The sequence below is a fragment of the Cydia pomonella genome, chromosome 10 (assembly GCF_033807575.1).
Source record: "Cydia pomonella isolate Wapato2018A chromosome 10, ilCydPomo1, whole genome shotgun sequence".
Classification (NCBI taxonomy): Eukaryota; Metazoa; Arthropoda; class Insecta; order Lepidoptera; family Tortricidae; genus Cydia; species Cydia pomonella.
In genome coordinates this window covers 9,237,343-9,256,564 of record NC_084712.1, presented here as the reverse complement: position 1 = coordinate 9,256,564, position 19,222 = coordinate 9,237,343, and the positions used below count along the sequence as shown (strand labels likewise).

Below are 19,222 nucleotides of genomic sequence, written 5' to 3'. Positions count from 1 at the left end.
TTGGCTAACTTTAATACGAGGCCTAATACAAATTCACCTTTCTTGTCGGTCTTGCGTCTGTAATACTTTCCTACTGGTTATATGCACTAGGTACTGCAGCTGAAAAAAAGGATTACCCAATTCAATTGATTTCACTTTCAGAAGTACCTAGTTTAAAGAGAGTATCGTCAAAAAAGAAAAATACTCAAAACTTTTTTTTCGTTCTCGAATTCACGGGAAAATTCTGTTTCTTGAGTTTTCATGAAATAAATAGCGGATCGGCAGCGTATGGTGGCAAACGCTTCGAAATACGAATACCGTAGAACTAAAGTAATTTATTACTTATACGTAAGAACGAGAAAGCAAGGTATGTAAAAAAATCGTTCCGGCAAAGCTCAAATATTTACTCTGGTAAAAAGTATGTTTCTTTGCTGAGTGAAAGTTCGGTATGCTCGTTAAGTCCCTTTATCCTGACATGCGTCTTTTACGCAGAGCATACATGTGATCGACATCGTTTTATCATGGTTTCGTATATGTTTTCGTGTATGGACCGGAACGTTTGTCTGTTATGTTAACGGATAGACACGTTAATTTACTTCTAATTAAATCAAATTATATTTTGAGTTACAATAAGGCTGGGCTCTTAATTTTATAGTAAAGTAAAACCCATCGACATCTTATTTCATAAACGTTTTCCTGAACAGTGTTCCTTAATATAACAAATATTCTATGGGAGGTAGTTATTCTTCGGTTTTTGCACGATTTTATTAGGCCGCTCCTTTTGTATAGTCACCATCAGATATATCGGAGCGGCCGAGGTACTCAAAATATCCGAACACGCACTCTCTCGCCTTGACAATACAGACGTGTTCAGATATTTGCGAGCACCTTGGCCACTCCGATATATCTGACGGTGACTGTACCCAAGCATGAATGTTGTTAGCCGCTCTCTATGAAATCAGAACAATTCAAAATTTGATCTCAAATAGTTAAATCCGGGTTTCAAATTAATATACTATTTTTGGCATGACAATAACTAGAGTCTAGACCATAATATTATCAATATAGTTAACAAGAAATATATGGCGGTACTAGAAGTTCTCATCTCAATAATAAAAGGATTTTCCTAATACACTTCAAATGCTCTTTAAAACGTAACAAACTCTGGTACGAGAATATACCTACTCCAAATAAATTTAATGTCAGACACTCGAGATTTTACTTTTATCTTTTTGCGGAGTATAAGTACGTTTAGAAATTTTGCAGACTTCCTTCAAAGTTTCGTAAAAACATTTTTATCTCAGACTTTAATGAGTTACATTTAAGACTCATTTTCCTAGTAAATATCATTAGTAAACACCATCATCATAACAATGTTAAATGTATTTTTAACAACATTGATACTTAGGTACTTCTTTGAGTTTTCATAGTCCACTATAAATTATTTGAAAGAGGCCATCGTTTTTTCTGAAAGTTAATCAAAAGTGACGTAGTTAAATTAAGCGTCACTTTTAGCATTTTATACATACGTAATATCGTTCCATCATATTCTATGTGTTTAAGTATGTATTTATCTATATACAATTGTATATCGTCGCCTAGTACCCATAGTACAAACTTTGTTTTGTTTGGGGCTAGGTCGATCTGTGTAAGATGGTCCCCAAATATTTATTTATTTATTTAGGCTTATCTATGCCTATGTAAGGACTGTATCATAGAGGGCTTACCGCGAACATCGAAAATCGAAATTTCGTTATCTACCTCTTTATTACTCTTGCAAATACGAGCGATCAGGAAAACACTGTTATAGTTCGTGTCATCCACGATGACGCGCAGATTTGTCAAATCTAACCTTTAACAACATGACATTACGAGTCGAGGCACGCGTCGTTGTGAACAGAGTCAACAAAAAGAGACATATACTGTTATGTTTTTGTATTTTTGCCAACTCATAATAATACGAGTAAGTGTGTATTTTCGGTCTCATTAATCCGTTACATTTTCCAATGCGGTTTGTTGTGATGTGCTGAAAAGCTTTTGCGGTTTGTTAATATTCGTAAATTCTGAGCGCGGTTTTCAATATGGTATTGAAATAGATTTTGGTCTAATCCGATGAAGGGTTGCTTTGTTCTGGGCTTAAACGTTCGTTTTCAGTGTTAACGCAACAGTGAATTTAAAAATAATGGTATTTTTGACAATCAGTATAGAAATGACTAACTGACTTTCATTTTATTGTCACACATAAAATAATAGATTATTAATTTATGAAATAATACATATTTTTGGTTTTTAACAGCGTAACAAGCTTTTATTCACGTAACAAGAATTTATTATGATACCCATCAATAAGTAAGTTATCTAAATTTGTAGTAACTCCCTGTATGTTAAATTACGTCATTTTTGCGTCAACGGCATGAAAAGTACGGGCCCTGGCTATGTGATTTTTATCGATTGATTATTTTGTATCGGTTATATTTATTGTAACGTTATAGAGTAAGATCATATCCCTTATTACTTGATTAATAAGTAGGTATATCAATAAAAGTGTTAATCTTCAGATTGGTGCATGCGTCTAAACTTATACTACGAGTAAATCTATGAAAAGTTTGACGCACTGAGTCTGACCGCACTCAAATATTTTGAGAATAATAACTCAAATAATCGGCACTGTTCTGGACCCAAGTAGCTTAAGAATAGCAATATGCTTGAGGCTTGGGTCTAGAATATGTGTTCCCCATACGTGCGCCTGCGGCAAGGATGTGGACCAGTTGGGCCGCCATGGCCTCTCATGTTCAAGAAGCGCCGGCCGAATATTCCGCCACGGCACTATTAATTATTTGGTCCGTCGCGCGCTCGCCACCGTGTCTGTGCCTGCGGTTTTAGAACCCGTGGGCATGGCGAGGGACGACGGCAAGCGTCCTGACGGAGCCACGTTAGTGCCGTGGAAACTAGGAAGGGCCCTGGTGTGGGACGCAACGTGTGTCGACACCTTTGCACAGTCCCACATACAGGGGACCCGCATTCGAGCCGGCGCTGCCGCTGACCAGGCCCAAGTACTCAAGCGCCGCAAATACTCGACGTTGCTCGACGACTATGAGTTTGCGGCGCTCGCGGTTGAGACTTTGGGTCCCTGGTCAGCCGACATGAAAATATTCATGGCAGAACTGTCGGCGCGGCTGGTCGACACCACAGGGGACCCCAGGGCTGGCGCGTACCTCTCTCAACGTATTTCCCTTGCCATACAGAGAGGTAATGCCGCCAGTATCATGGGGTCCATGCCGCAAACAGACCTGTTAGAAGGGGTATTCTCTTTATAATTGGTTCCTTTTTTTTTGTAGGTAAGTATATTTTATAGTAGATGATTTTATTTTATTTCTAGGTTTAATTTTAGTTTTAATTTTGTAATATTATATTTTAGTATTTGTCCTTGTGTTATTTCCTTTCAATTACTTGGGTATTTAAAGTATTTTCTTCTCGCAACAGGAATAATAATATGTAGGTATATAAATAAATCGACGATGATTTTTTGTCAGAAAAAAAAAAAATTGAGTATTACCCAAAATCACTTCTCTTATCTATTTATAAGGGATAAAGATTTTAAAGATATACCTTCTTGTTTCAGCCTAGAGAATGTAAACCGGTAAAAATTTCTATGAAAATTGACGATAAACCGGTAAATTATCGGTATTATCTGGTACTAAATATTTACCGGTTGTTTTCTCTACTAGCCATGGTCACTATTAGATACGGGGCTGTACATAGGTACTTTAGTCGCCTTATTATGCCTTTACATTGATTGCTACATTATTCGAAATTCGAAGACATTGTTCAATGTGACGTTGATGTTATTAATTGAATTTTGGTTCATTAAGGAAACCCCTCGACTAAACGAATTATTTTAATTTTGTAACATTCGTCGTTAATTATTCACTTTCATTAATCATTTTATTATTAATTAGGTTATTTTTGGGAGGTTAGTAAACGATGGCATATAATTTCCTTGAGGATTTAAGTGTGCATAATATTTTCTATTCTTTCTGAAAAACAAAGATTGGATACCACTTAAATTTTAAAACCACAAGGAACTAGTCACCTGTAATAATTTACAAAGTGAATATATAGATCATACTGAGCAACTTTTATTTGGGATCAACCCCGAAATCGCAAATATTTAGAGGGACATCGAGTTACTTACGGTATCGATACCTAAGTATCGAGTCGACCTCTTAAATTAAAACTAAGAATAGTAAGAATAACAAAATTATTCCTCAGCTTCTATTGTTTTTTAGTAAGCAAATCCAGAAAATGCAGTTAAAATAAATATTTGAATATAAGAACAGATAGTATAACCTGAATATGTTTTACTTTCTGTGGACAAATGCAAGCAGTGCAGCCTAGTGTAGTACGACGAAAGTGGACGACCGTGTGAAATCGCCTTTCCATACAAACTTAGTCCTCATTTTCCTCTCTGGATAATATCGTCACTGAAAATATGTTAACATAATTTGATGTATCTCAACCTTGGAAAAATCAAAAGTAAATTTTAATTAGGTGTTATAAAAGTTAGGCACATTTAAAAATTTGCTTGAAATTTGTTTTTCGCTCCTATTTCTTATATAATCAGTGATCAGAATTAGGTGAGCTTAAATACCTTTTTTTCCCAAGTGGACATAATACACACAGTAGGATAGAAAAAAAAAATCTTGCATTCCGGGTATTCGATATTTATCCGGGTACTAGTCGGAATGATAAACATACATTTCGTCACACTTTTTAAAATTAACTAACATACAACGTCCCATACTTTAAGGAAAAACATGTACGTATGTTTAAAATTTCGACTAGTACCCGATAAATATCGAATACTTTTTTCAACTCTGTATTATTATGGTCTGTTGAGAAGAATAGGTATTTTAGCTCACCTAATTCCGATCACTGTATATAATCAAAATATTGAAGAGTCAAACGAAAGGGGGAAGGGAAGGAATTATGTAAAAATATTTTTCATAATGTCAATACCCAGAGAGGAAAATGGGGACTGCGTTTGTATGAAGAAGCCGTCGTCCCTTTAACTCTTAAGGTCTCATTACTATGGTGCAGGAGCGCGATAGCATAAAAGCATTTCATTCATATTCAAAGAACTGAATGTTTTTAATTGATGAAATAAATATTTTTCCTGACATGTAATTAGATCTGAGCATAACTATATTTTTTATGTATTGGAAATGTTTTTAATTTATATAATGAAGGCTTTTACAGTTATTATTTAAGAATATAATTTTTTTTGTTTTATTAATTATCTAGTTAAGTTATTGTATAAATTCTTTTTGGGACATGTTTTTGCAAGCAAAAAGGAAAAACATAGTGGTACAAATTGATAATTTTATACACCACTGTAACAGTTTCACTTATGTTTTACAAATAAACACTTTGACTAATGACTGCATTTCGCTGATTGAAAAGCATGTGCTACAGATTAGGATCCGGTATAGGATTATATTTAACCGACCTTGGTCATTATTTGGTCATTAATTCCATACCCATGCAGTTACTAGTCAAAAGAAGACGCATTTAAGAGGTGTTGTGTGATCATAAATACTTTTTACTCATATGATACTGCGTAGTACTTATAAATATAGTAAAACACAAAGAACACGAATAAAAGCTGGCTGGGTAACAATTTTATAAATTAAAAACAGATTCCCTTATTTCTCCTTTGTGTTTGTATCCCCATTTGTTTTTTTTTTTTCACTCCGTTTGCTCTGTTTTTTTAATTAAGAGACTTCGTTTTACTATTACGTGTTTTTAGAACATCGAAAGATCTCAGTTAGGGGCGATTCAATAAGAGATACATTGTTATAACAATAAAATTACCCAATTATTTAAACTTGGTTTCAGCGATTGGATTAATTAGCTCCTCGCTTTTTAGACATCATCTATGTATAATAATTGGAACGAAATTGTAAATAGGGGAAAGGTATACAAGTTGATCGCAAGAGGTAAAATGATCCGTTCCGATTGCACGCAAACAGTTAACGCCATCTAGTTGATTTTTTAAGCAAAACGTAAACTTGCTTACCCCCTCGGCTCAGTTCACTGCAGTGGCGGCGAGAGCGACGCGTTGGATTTTACGGAAAGTTATTACAGGGTACTGCTTAGCTACCGGCGTGTGCAAGACAATTACTTTGTAGGTTTTGAAAAAATATATTTATATTATTATGAAAACTTATTACATTGAGTATGACAAAAGTAAGATACATATGACAGTTAGTAAACGCCATCCTATTTGTTTCACATGGAAATCTTATACACCTTTCCTCTATAACTGCCTTGGTGTTTTGTATGTAGATGAGCATGGTACAGCTTACAAATACTTTGTAGAATTTAATAAAAAAAACTCTGTGCATTTTATACATACATAAAATTTTATTATTTTCTAACATGAAATTTAACAAATGCCGCATTTGGGTTACGCGGCGTTATATTTATTTCTATATTTCTGTACGGTGTGGAAGCAAGGGAAATTGGACACTCAATTAAGCCAACACGAGACAATATTAATTGGCAAGATAAAGTTTTAGTGAGACATACCTATCACAATGTACACACACACCGTAAACACCGTACAGTGTGTCACAGTACGTGTTATTGCAGTTGATAGTAGACAAATTTAAATAATGATGTATCTCTTGGCTTATACATCTAAGCCAATATTTCCAAAAAAGCAGTTTCATGTCGGTGCTGCGATGAAGTTTGAATTTTAATCATTGCGCCAATAGAAAAAGAAGTGGGCGAAACTAAAAACAAAAACCGATCGATTCGTTAACAAAATAAATAATAGGTTAATTGTAAAAATAGAAATGAACTCCATTGTATGCCTTTGTAAAAGCTGAGACAGTTTCCTCTTTCTTTGCACGAAAAGCACCGATATTGGATAACGGGCCCATTCTCGCGTAGGAATTTAAAGTAGTCATTGTATTCACTTCCCCAAGTATTGTCGTTTTACATGCGTTTTAGTTTTCACATTGCCCAAGCTTTTGTTTTATCGAAACCGAAGAATGTTACCTACATTTTTAAGTCCTTGGTTAGTCTTTACGAGTACATTGAAGTAAATCGCGTTTCCCGCGTATTGCTTCTTAGTGATAAGATGGCCTCTCGTTACTTAGGTTTTAACTGTATTTTATTTTCTGTGTATTTTTAACAGTACCTATAGTGCACACTAAATAATACTTTTTCATCTCTCTTAATCGGAAAGTTCAACTTTAAAAATTGCATTTACCACCATAGGGTGGAGTGTAATTTTTTTAAATTTGTACTTCGAGCTACGGCTTACAGCCATATATGCCATATTATTCAGTTAAAAGCTCTCATATTAGCTTCTGCATTTTCAGACCAAGTATTATCGAAATTAAACGTCAATTGCATTGCATTATTAAAAAAATACACTACGTGTATTTAAAATTTTAATATATAAAATAACCATAAATATTTGTTAATAAATCAATATAAAATCACGATGAATGTTTACACACATTACATTCATTCATTCAGTGTTTTTAAGGCGCGAATACTTTAAGGCCATTTCAGACACATCCCAATTTAAGATCGGATTGTCTATGGTTTTAGATTTTATTCCAATCAAAATGTAAATGACCAATTCCTGCAGTCATAACTCATAACCTACATTTCTTGTTCGTGTTTGGCTTTCCTCATAGTCGAAATGAAAAGTATTGTGTTTAACTCGGGTAAAAGTAACCATCTCATCCTGGAACTATTGGCGCCCTCACTTCGTTCGAGCGCCAAAATATCTCGGCTGATATGGTTCACTTTTCAACCTTGGTTAACAATCTACTATTACCTACTTACTTAATTCCTAAATCGCATTGCTTGTCGCTGAACGCAGGCCAGTTTCATTACATCACTGAGTGGAATATAGTTTTGAAAGCTCGGTAGAGTCCTTTGTCAACTTGGCCTTTAGTTTTCGATCAATAGCTTTTAAGTTTTAGGAGATATTGTTTTGCCGTCTATTATTATGAAAGTAGCTATTTCATTGTTTGTTTTTTTTTTCGTTTAATGTAATACGATCCATTAACGATGAGGGTGTGGTTGTAATCGATAAAAACCCAAAGTATGTCATATAAGCATAACATTTTTTGTCTATTTTATTATTCGATAGTCACATTAGTCACGTTGTTTCCATCGATCATATACGACTATCGAGGCGTGGTCGCATGACGCTGACAATTTTGCTGTATGACGGTCCGCGTCAGCATACCCAGTGCCCTAACATAAGGCCCTCAACACAAGGAGCGTAATACGCGCGTAGAACGAGAGCGCTACGAGCACGAATAACTTCAAACAACTCCGCACACGAAGCGTCGTCGTAGCGTAGCGTATGCGATTTTTGTCGTCGTTACGACACGTGTAGTGTAATACAGGCGTAAAAAACAAAACTTTTGACATAATCAGCAAATAATAAAAATGTTCTGCATCTGACGAGAAAGTAAGATCGTCGATACATCCGCCGAAGACATCTGACGCCAGCGACGCCATGATTTTTACTAATGAGATTTCACTTATAAAACGATTACGCTTACGTGTAACGTTTTTATGATACGCTTACGCTTACGCTCCGTCTGTGAGGGCCTAAGTATCCACTCTCCTATACAGCTAGTATGGCGACGTGGGAACTTAAGTTGGGGCACTAACTGTACGTTTCGTGGCCGTCGTGCGTCACAAAACTATTGGCTCAACGGATCCGAGAGTAAACTAGCCGGGTCCTTCTCACAGATGAAAGGGAGCGTGTTGTCGCAGTTGTTGTCGTCTAACAGCCCGTTTCTGAACATGGCTCCGCAATTCTGGACTCCTGGATTGTCAGGTTGGCCGTCGGACCACCGGTCGTACCCAGCTGCCGCAAGCGTTTGTCCTATGGCACAAGATAAGAAATTTGTTTTCGGTAAAACCAAAAACTACATTGGCATGCACTGCCAGAACTTAGCCAGAAAAGTCAATACTATAGAGAGTAGGTTCAATTTTTTTTATTAAACGAAGATACATTTAGTTTCTTTTGTTCATCACTGTGACCAAAACGAAGATGTAAATGTGTAGAAATGTAACAGAATATGGTAGAAGCATTGTAATAAACATTTTATCTACCTATTGTCGGACAATTAAATAAATTTCTCACCATGTATAGTCATCCATTGGAATTTATTTTCGATGGTTTTGAATCCCAAGAAAGCAATATCTCTGTTATACTTTCCGGCTACAAAGTGGGGACGGGCATTGTTCCACAGCGTGGCGATGATTTGAGCTTCCACAATACTGAAATAGAATGAGAACGAACGTTTAGAATCAAGATACTTATAGGTTATCGTCATTATTATAGGTCTTATCTTGGCGGTTACCATTGTAAGTCCTTTTATGCATTTCAATTACAAAGCCTTGTAGATATTGCATTGATTTGTGTGTTTATCATAACGATTTGTTTCTGAGTTATGGATGTTTTCTTTGTATTTAATTATTGTATAAATATGATATCGTCGTCTGGTACCTGCTGCAACTACAGCTGCAGTTTCCATCAGAATATCGCCTTTATTTATCTTCAATTGTGTAAGATTATCCCATAATGTTTATTTATTTATTTACCTAATAAAACCTACTTACATACCTAGGTCCTAGGTAGCCGGTGCATTTAACAGACGTGACACTCCAACCAATCCTAGTAGCTTAATAAGATGAGAATCATGTCGTTGCACTGATGAGTTTTTAGAATTGTAGCTTATGTAGGATATAAGAGGGTTTCACTGCTCTCAGAAGGATCACCACACTGACGTGCTCAACTCAGTCTTTTTAGGAGGAAGGTGGACGACCACTATTCCATACAAACATAGTCCCCATTTTTCTCCTTAGAACCTTTGTTCGCAATTTTTGTATGGAGAAGCAGTCATCCAATTTTCTCTTAATTTTGTGTAACACATACCTGTTCACGACAGCAAGATGGCCACCCTCGCGTGCGCATGCGACGAATGCGCGTGTCCAATTCAGAGGAGACCTGTGCACTTTATAGCAGCTACCTGTTCTTGTGTCCAAAGAGTATTCTGTAAATGTTTATGAAAAAAAAAGATAATTTAACAACTAAAATATTCTTCCATATTTAACTAAACTCTTTTTCCATCCAGATTACTTCTTATATGCGATGAATGTATTGAAAACAATACACAATTATTTCAATCTTATTGATAATATTTTCCTTTTTTAGGGTTCCGTAGCCAAATGGCAAAAAACGGAACCCTTATAGATTCGTCATGTCCGTCTGTCTGTCCGATTATGTCACCGCCACTTTTTTTTGTTGTGGAACGTACAACATTACAATCTATAAATTGCCTACTTGACTGTTTTTTGTAAATAATGTCAAACGATCTTGATTTTCCTGAGGATCAAATGTCTATATAGGACTCATGGCATTTAAGCAACACAAAGATCAGAAATGAGAGTTAAAGTCTGACGCTCGCACTCGACGATTGAAACGCCTCTAACAAAATGATAAGGTGATGTGACGTCACATCATATAAGTCTGTTCTAAATGTATGGAAGTTCAAGGAAATTTTCATTTTGACCCTGAAATATTGCGTTTATGTGTATAGTTGTCATACAATTTATTTTTCAATAAAATATAAGGAATCGAATGGTACCTGTTTCTTTTCTAATTTTGAAAGACAAAAAAAAAAAAATTAACATTTCGGAGCCTTGTTTTTTTTATAATCTCAATATAATTTTTTAAATTCCACTTTTTTATAATAGATGGCTCATTTTCTATCCATTTAACAAAATTTTGTTATAATATTCAACATGTGTCAAGTACCCAATTGTATATACAAATGTCAATCACAGTGAAAAAATCAACGAACGAACGAACGCTGGCCAGAGTTGATCATCGTTGATTTTTTCATTGTTATCTCAAACTATTTATCTCAAACTTGTTTTTACGATATAATGAGGCAAACGAGCAGACAAATCGCAACACCAGAGAGGTTGTATGTGCGTTGCTGGCGATGAGAGATTGAGAGATTGAGATGGACGTTCAAACCTCCAAGGAAAGATTTTTGGAGGTTTGAAGGTCGTATCGGTCCGGAAATACCGCAGGCGTTCATTTCACAGTTTAGCAGAGAAACGCACAGTTGAGGACTGCCAATCATCTAAGTGGTGAAGATGGAAATATATACTGTCGCGTAAATCGATGGTAGGAAGAAGCGGCAGGGATCAATCCAAACAATTTCTCGGAGCAATATGTGTCGCAGTAAGAAAATATTAGACTATACCTAAGGCTACTAGGAGGATGGTACAGCCAGGATTCTTCAAGTTTACTGTGACAGTAGGGATTTGGTCTTTCGTCTCTATTATCTAACATTTGCAATACTAGAGATACCGAAATACATTCGAAAGTAATAACGGCAGCTTTTTAATTTAACAAATAAATAAAATCTTGGCTTAATTAGTGAGAGACTAAAAGTGCTTCGATTTTAATGAAATATTTTTGTCACAACTTTTAACAAGCAAAGACTATTTTTAAATTGTCTACCTTTCAATTTCAGTTAGGCAAGAATTCAATTTATTTTATTAAATATTTTCACTTGCTTTTAAGTAGGTACCTAGTCACATTACTGAATAAATTACAAACAGATGTAATTCAGAAGACGCTGATGATGTGATCCCAGCCCTGGGAACTGGAGAACTTGGTCACTTTTCCTTTCATATACTTATAACATCTATTTCATTTAGTCTACTTTTGTCAAAAATGTATACCTTCATCCATAGTACCGCACGCGTTAAGCTCCTCCTTTGCCTGCTCTTTACTGATGTAACAAAAGTATGGGAAGGTCTCCGAGCACTTGGTATCAGCCATGGTACCGTTTGACAGCATGACGAGGCAGTCCTCGGCGTTGTCAGAGTTGTCGGGCTCGTCAGGGGCCCAGGTGACTGGCATGCGAGATAACGGTATTCCTAAGGGAATAAAACATGGACTATGTTCATATTTCGACGGAAAGTCCGATAATAAGTAAACATGATATTAAAAACTTATTACCCTGGACACCACTTATTATTAAATCCCGGTTTAGATTAACTGTTGTAAGCTTCTTAAGGGCCACTTGCGCGTTCCAGGATTAGTCAATTTATATATTTATATAAACGGTTGACACCGAGTTAATTGGCTAACCCTGGAACGCGCAAGAATGAATACGTCGCGTTCAACATTTTCAAAATTAACTGTATATTATTATGTACATTAGTCTAAGTAACATAGGCAACATTTGTGTAATGTGTAGTTAACTATCGAAATTGCATTCGAAAATCAAACATAAAGTTGCATATATGTACCTATTAATTAATGCTAAAGATAAACAAACGTTGCTAATCATTGAGCAATTGCGGTAAATCCGAGGCGATATGTCAATAGATTATTCAGTTTACTCGGCTTCTGTATAACTAATGAGCCACACATCAAACTTAAGCTAAATATTACAGACTAATTATGGGATTTCATTGCTATATCTTCAAAGAACTTAAAAAAAAATGAGTCAGGGTCGTGCAACATTATTAAACATGGAATTTCCTGACAGAAAACTCTTACACTTTTTTGCGCCTAGCCCGCTTCCGCCAAGTCCGTACTTACTGTCCGATAAGAGTCTTCGTTCCAGAAACTCAATTTATAAAGGAAATTCAGTGATAGCGCCCACATAATCGCCGCCGCATGGAGTAATGCAGCTGCAGTTACCATCCAAATCTCAATGAAAGAATACTTTTCATAATATAATATAATGATTATGTATTTTACAAGGAGGCAAAGTTGTTGTTTAACTTCTCGTACTAATATTAAGAGCTGAGTAAGGGACGGATTCCAAAATCAAACCACGAGTGTAGCGAGTCAATTTCACCAGCCAACACGAGGAAACAACTCAAATCTAAATATTTTACCACTCTTGTAAATAAAATGCAACTTTCTCATCAGTGTTTGAATAATAATGAGAGCCTTTAAAAACCGGAGTTGTAAAAAATATGTTATTTTTCATAAAATCGCTATTTGGTGCAAAATAATTTACCATCAAGGTTAGAAGTCTATCTCAAATTGGACGACGGCTTAACATTGTTGGCTGATAAATGTCCGGATACTTTACATTGGTAACTTAATCACAAATTGTACGTGCCTTTATAAACACTCACCCTTTACTGAGAAGTAGGCCCCTTTGCCGAACGTCGCGTGAACGCCAGTGTATATGCCACAATTTGATAAAATGTTGAATTTTGTTAGCGCCAACTTCATATTTTCGTTTTCTGGAGAGGCTAAGACACCACCTACGAAACTTTTTCGATTAGGCAACTGAGTTAGCAGTTCTCAACTAATTTATTAAGTTATCGAAAGGTTAATATAATATTGGCTGTTATTAAAGAGTTTTCATCACATTTAGTACTTAATCTATACTTATATTTATATTTCATAAAATGTTGGTCGACAGTGAGTTTTTTAGGATTTTACTTATATAGTTCGTGTCATCCACGATGAAGCGCAGATTTATCAAATCTAACCTTTAATAACATGGTATTACGAGTCAAGGAACGCGTCTTCGTGAATGACACGATCTATAAACAGTAAATTGATTTTGGGAGATTAATTAGAAATATATTAGTAATAACTGAACTGTGTTATGTGATAAGCGATGAAGCGACAACTGAGAAAATAAGTTTCAAAGATTAAACTATGCAATTGGTTTTTGTATGTTCATTTTTTATGTTAATATTATAATTTTTAGTCTAAGCCTTTGAAATATACAAAGGTTAAGAAAAATGTGATATACTTAATAAAAATTTCATTCGGTATATTAATCACATTACCTATATGGTTACACATTATTTTAATGATATTTCTGAAATTTATCAACACCCAAAAAATATTTGTATTTAAATGGATTTCAAGTACAAAACATGAAAGCACCAATGACCACCAAAATAATTTAAGGGCATAAATAGCAGAGTTACAATCACAAACAAAAACAACAACAACACATCAACAACAAACAAGACGACAACTCAACACAAGACAAGTTACACACAACAACAACATAACACAACAAGAAAAAAGGCGCTGAAGTCTGCTTTTTAGGGTTCCGTAGCCAAATGGCAAAAAACGGAACCCTTATAGATTCGTCATGTCCGTCTGTCTGTCCGATTATGTCACAGCCACTTTTTTCCGAAACTATAAGAACTATAGTATTCAAACTTAGTAAGTAGATGTATTCTATGAACCGCATTAAGATTTTCACACAAAAATAGAAAAATAACAATAAATTTTAGGGGTTCCCCATACTTAGAACTGAAACTCAATTTTTTTTTTTCATCAAACCCATACGTGTGGGGTTTCTATGGATAGGCCTTTAAAAATGATATAGAGGTTTTTAATATCATTTTTTTTCTACACTGAATAGTTTACGCGAGAGACACTTCCAAACTGTTAAAATGTGTCCCCCCCCCCTGTAACTTCTAAAATAACAGAATGATAAAACTAAAAAAAATATATGATATACATTACCATGCAAACTTCTACCGAAAATTGGTCTGAATGAGATCTAGTAAGTAGTTTTTTTTAATACGTCATAAATGGTACGGAACCCTTCATGGGCGAGTCCGACTCGCACTTGGCCGCTTTTTATTTATTTATTATATAGATACTAGGTAGGCCGTTGACGAAACGTGTTGTGGATGTATATTTTGTAGGATAGGTGCATAATACGATGACGAAGCGTGTTGTGGATGTTTTTTTTTTTTGCTTGTTTACGTATATATATTGACGAAGCCTGCCTCGTGGATCTTGCCTCTGTCTTGATATGATTTTAATTGTGTTTTTATCAAGCCAATTAACACTTTATAGCGGTTAAAATAAATGTTAAAATAAGTGTTTTACCTTCATAATAGCAGTTGAGATAAGCGTCTTCCCAAGTTGTCGGTACCTGGTGTAGCTTTAGCCAGCCGTCCGCCTCTTGGGAGTACACGTAGTCAAATCTGTAAGCTGTTTTGCACAGTAATTAAAGGTAGGTAAATATCATTTTTAGGGTTCCGTAGCCAAATGGCAAAAAACGGAACCCTTATAGATTCGTCATGTCCGTCTGTCTGTCCGATTATGTCACCGTCACTTTTTTCCGAAACTATAAGAGCTATACTGTTCAAACTTGGTAAGTAGATGAACTATGAACTGCATTAGGATGTTTACACAAAAATAGAAAAAAAAAACAATAAATTTTGGGGGTTCCCCATACTTAGAACTGAAACTCAAAAAATCTTTTTTCATCAAACCCATACGTGTGGGGTATCTATGGATAGGTCTTTAAAAATGATATTGAGGTTTCTAATATCATTTTTTTCTAAGCTGAATAGTTTGCGCGAGAGACACTTCCAAAGTGGTAAAATGTGTGTCCCCCCCCCGTAACATCTAAAATAACAGAATGAAAAATCTAAAAAAAAATTATGACATACATTGTCATGCAAACTTCCACCGAAAATTAGTTTGAACGAGATCTAGTAAGTAGTTTTTTTTTTAAATACTTCATAAAATAAAATAAAAAAAATTTTTTTCATCAAACCCATTCGTGTAGGGTATCTATGGATAGGTCTTCAAAAATAATATTTAGGTTCCTAATATCATTTTTTTCTAAACTGAATAGTTTGCGCGAGAGACACTTCCAAAGTGGTAAAATGTGTGTCCAAAGTGGTAAAATGTTGAACAAGATCTAGTAAGTAGATTTTTTTAATACGTCATAAATGGTACGGAACTCTTCATGCGCGAGTCCGACTCGCACTTGGCCGCTTTTTCTATACCTACATTTATTGTTGTGTTGTTGATTTTATTAGACTGGTATATATTGCGATTAATTTTCAAATAATATGTTCTATAACATAACATAGGTTGACTTACAGCTTACTGACTTTTTTGTCCAGGATAAACATCAAAGTAATTATGTGTGTCTACTTACCCTGAGTATAGCAAAATGTTATCACACATATGTTTAAAAACAAAAACATCTTGGCACAAGACTTATCTCAATGCCTGAAGCCTGAATACTGAAGTACGATCGGTTCAACTAAAATCTCGTCTTTTCCGTAACAAATGTAATTAAGTTAATGAATTCATAACAAACAACATGAGGATAATTGTGGTATAACTGCGGAAAACTTTGCTCATAATAAGGTAACAAAATATTATATTAATTAACAATAAAGTGGAATAGGTTGGTTATTATTATTTCGTTTTCAGATTTTACAGTAGGTATAATACAATACAAAATACTCTTTATTGTACACCTCAATAAAGAAACAATACAAAGAATACATTACATTAAGAAGACGTAAACAAGAGACCGCCTAGGTCTTATCACTAAAAAGTGATCTCTTCCGGACAACCTTTAGGTAGCGGAATTTAGTAAAGCCCGACCAGAAATATATGATCATTGTCAAGAGGGCGCTGTTATTCTCATGTATAGTGGTGCCAGTTATTTTAGTAAATTACTCAATCTGGCGCGTGATCATATATTACTAGTCAGGCTTTAAATGTATGTCATGTCGGTAGGTGTTCCAGATGAAATAAAAGAAGTCTAGCATAGAATGTACACTAAACAAAACAATATGTTATAAAAAATATAAATACATATACATACGTTTATTAATATATATTTCGTCACCTCGTTTTTTAGCATTGGAAAAGAGGTAAACAATCTTGACGTCTTTTTATTCAATTGCAGTCATAATTCTAGAAGCTTTTTAACTAAAGTTGAAATTTTAGTGTTTTTCTTAATTTTGCCTCTGTACCTACACACATTGCATCCAATCGCTATCCATCACAGCGTGTATATTGTGAGAGAGTTTTGTTCATATCAAATAAATAAATTTTCAGGTAGGTAACATCGCATGCCGTTTACATAAAAAAAAACTTCTACATTTCACGAGAATAATGTAAAACGCAAAGGATTTTAAGAAAGTAAACTAGATTTAGTTAAAAAATACAAGTTATTAAATAATCTATAAAGCGAAAAACCAGAAAACTGTGAAACTACTTTCAATGGTTATTACACCTCTATTAAAGAAATCTGTCAGAACGCAACCTCTTTTAACGAGAACCTCCATAATTGAGACAAAAAATAATATTTGACACGACCTGCTTAAATGGAATACCAGACCGAGTAGCCAACTTGCAAATCGCCTACGCTCCGTAGCGATCGAAACGCAACTGTCACTGGCGCACTAATATGGAAGACGGATAGAGAGACACAAAGCGATTCGTTGTCGAAGCGATAGCGATTGTCACCTTGGCAAGGCCGGCTGGTTATTTGACATAAAATTGGCGGTCCTTGAGATTTCAATTATCCAGGTTCCACTGTAATACAAGTTTAATTGACACGGTAAGAATGAAAATAATAGTAAGGTTTTGAGATTTTTTATTTTATTTGAATGTCAATTCTATTATATATATTGAATACCTAAGCATCTAATGAATTTCTTTATACTCTACCTAAAATAAAATCAAATGAGTATTGTAAAACACAATCATTATTTAAAATAAAACATGTTTGATTTGTTCCCCAGGACCTCTCTTTACAAAGAACGAAACCTATCAAATTATCTAAAATCATATTATAAATCGAAAGGAAGAATATTATGGTTGTTTTGGGGGTAAAAAAGCATTAGAAAAAATACTACCGAGCTACCAGGGAAAATACTACTATGAAAATAAGCTTTGCAGAAAAAACCTTTACTGTAAAAATCAGGACAGAGAAAATACTCCGGGAAAATTTGCAACATAGAAAATAATATAAGAAAAAAGATTGACAGACCTCACTTTACATAGATGCTCTCGTAGATATGTAGTTCTCACAACTTTTCGGCTGCTAGACTTCTTTTTACATTTTTTTACGTATCTAAATATAGTAGGTGAAGGCAACATTCAATCAATCATTCATCAATCATTATAACATCAATGTTCAATCAATTCAATCATTATTTATCATTATAACATTTTACATGCATTCTTCTTGCCAAAAGTTAGAAGCCAATTACTTTTAAAATAAATGAATACTTACATTGAATTTTAGTAAAAGCTCTGTAATGTCCGAAAATTTGTATCTAACCCACAAATCATATATAAAAACCCACAACATATATTGTATTATTCTCGTGACCGTATTTACTTACTTTATTTATTGAGCAGAGTCTTCTTTACCTTATGTCACTTCCATAAGCTAAACAAATATAACGATTTTAAGCTGCTTACGATATAAGGCGCGAAAAAAAAATTAATACCATTAGGTGATCCGTCTGCTCGTTTGCCTCCTGTATCATAAAAAAAGCGGCCAAGTGCGAGTCGTACTCGCCCATGAAGGGTTCCGTACCATTTATGACGTATTAAAAAAAACTACTTACGACTACTAGATCTCGTTCAAACCAATTTTAGGTGGAAGTTTGCATGGTAATGTATATCATATATATTTTTTTAGTTTTAGCATTCTGTTATTATAGAAGTTACAGGGGGGGGGGGGACACCCGTTTTACCACTTCGGAAGTGTCTCTCGCGCAAACTATTTTAGAAAAAAATGATATTAGAAACCTCAATATCATTTTTGAAGACCTATCCATATCTATGGATATGGACCCCACACGTATGGGTATGATGAAAAAATAATAATTGGGTTTCAGTTCTAAGTATGGGGAAACACCCAAATTTTTTTTTTGTGAAAATCTTCATGCGGTTCATAGAATACATCTACTTACCAAGTTTGAACAGTATAGTTCTTATAGTTTCGGAAAAAAGTGGCTGTGACATAAACGGACAGACAGATGGACATGACGAATCCATAAGGGTTCCGTTTTTTACCATTTGGCTACGGAACCCTAAAAATATATATATAATAATAAATAATGTATGTATATAATAATTTTAAATGTTTTATTTAGATTTTTGATATGGCTGTGTTATTTTGTAAATGACAATGTTCAAATATTTCTAAATGTGTATATACTGTTTTAATTATTGTATAAATAAATAATAAATAATAATATTTATCTTATTAACACTATTAACAAAAATTGTTTACATTAGTTTTTACCTTTTATTAGTGACGACTTGTGGATATTATGGGAATAAAAAGTATTTTTATATTATCTGTATTCTTTTTACTATATAATGTGATATGCATCGATGTAT

General features: G+C 34.5%; 1 protein-coding gene across 1 annotated transcript; it reads right to left on the bottom strand.

The window, feature by feature from the left end:
- Positions 1-360: 360 nt before the first annotated feature.
- LOC133522025 (C-type mannose receptor 2-like) lies at positions 361-16,166 on the bottom strand. The gene is made up of 7 exons (XM_061857195.1): positions 16,002-16,166; positions 14,936-15,040; positions 13,201-13,332; positions 11,785-11,982; positions 9,962-10,079; positions 9,167-9,303; positions 361-8,905 (listed from the first exon to the last, which is right to left on the bottom strand). Exons 1-7 carry the CDS (start codon positions 16,048-16,050, stop codon positions 8,721-8,723), a joined length of 924 nt encoding a protein of 307 aa, XP_061713179.1. The 5' UTR covers positions 16,051-16,166; the 3' UTR covers positions 361-8,720.
- Positions 16,167-19,222: the final 3,056 nt, after the last annotated feature.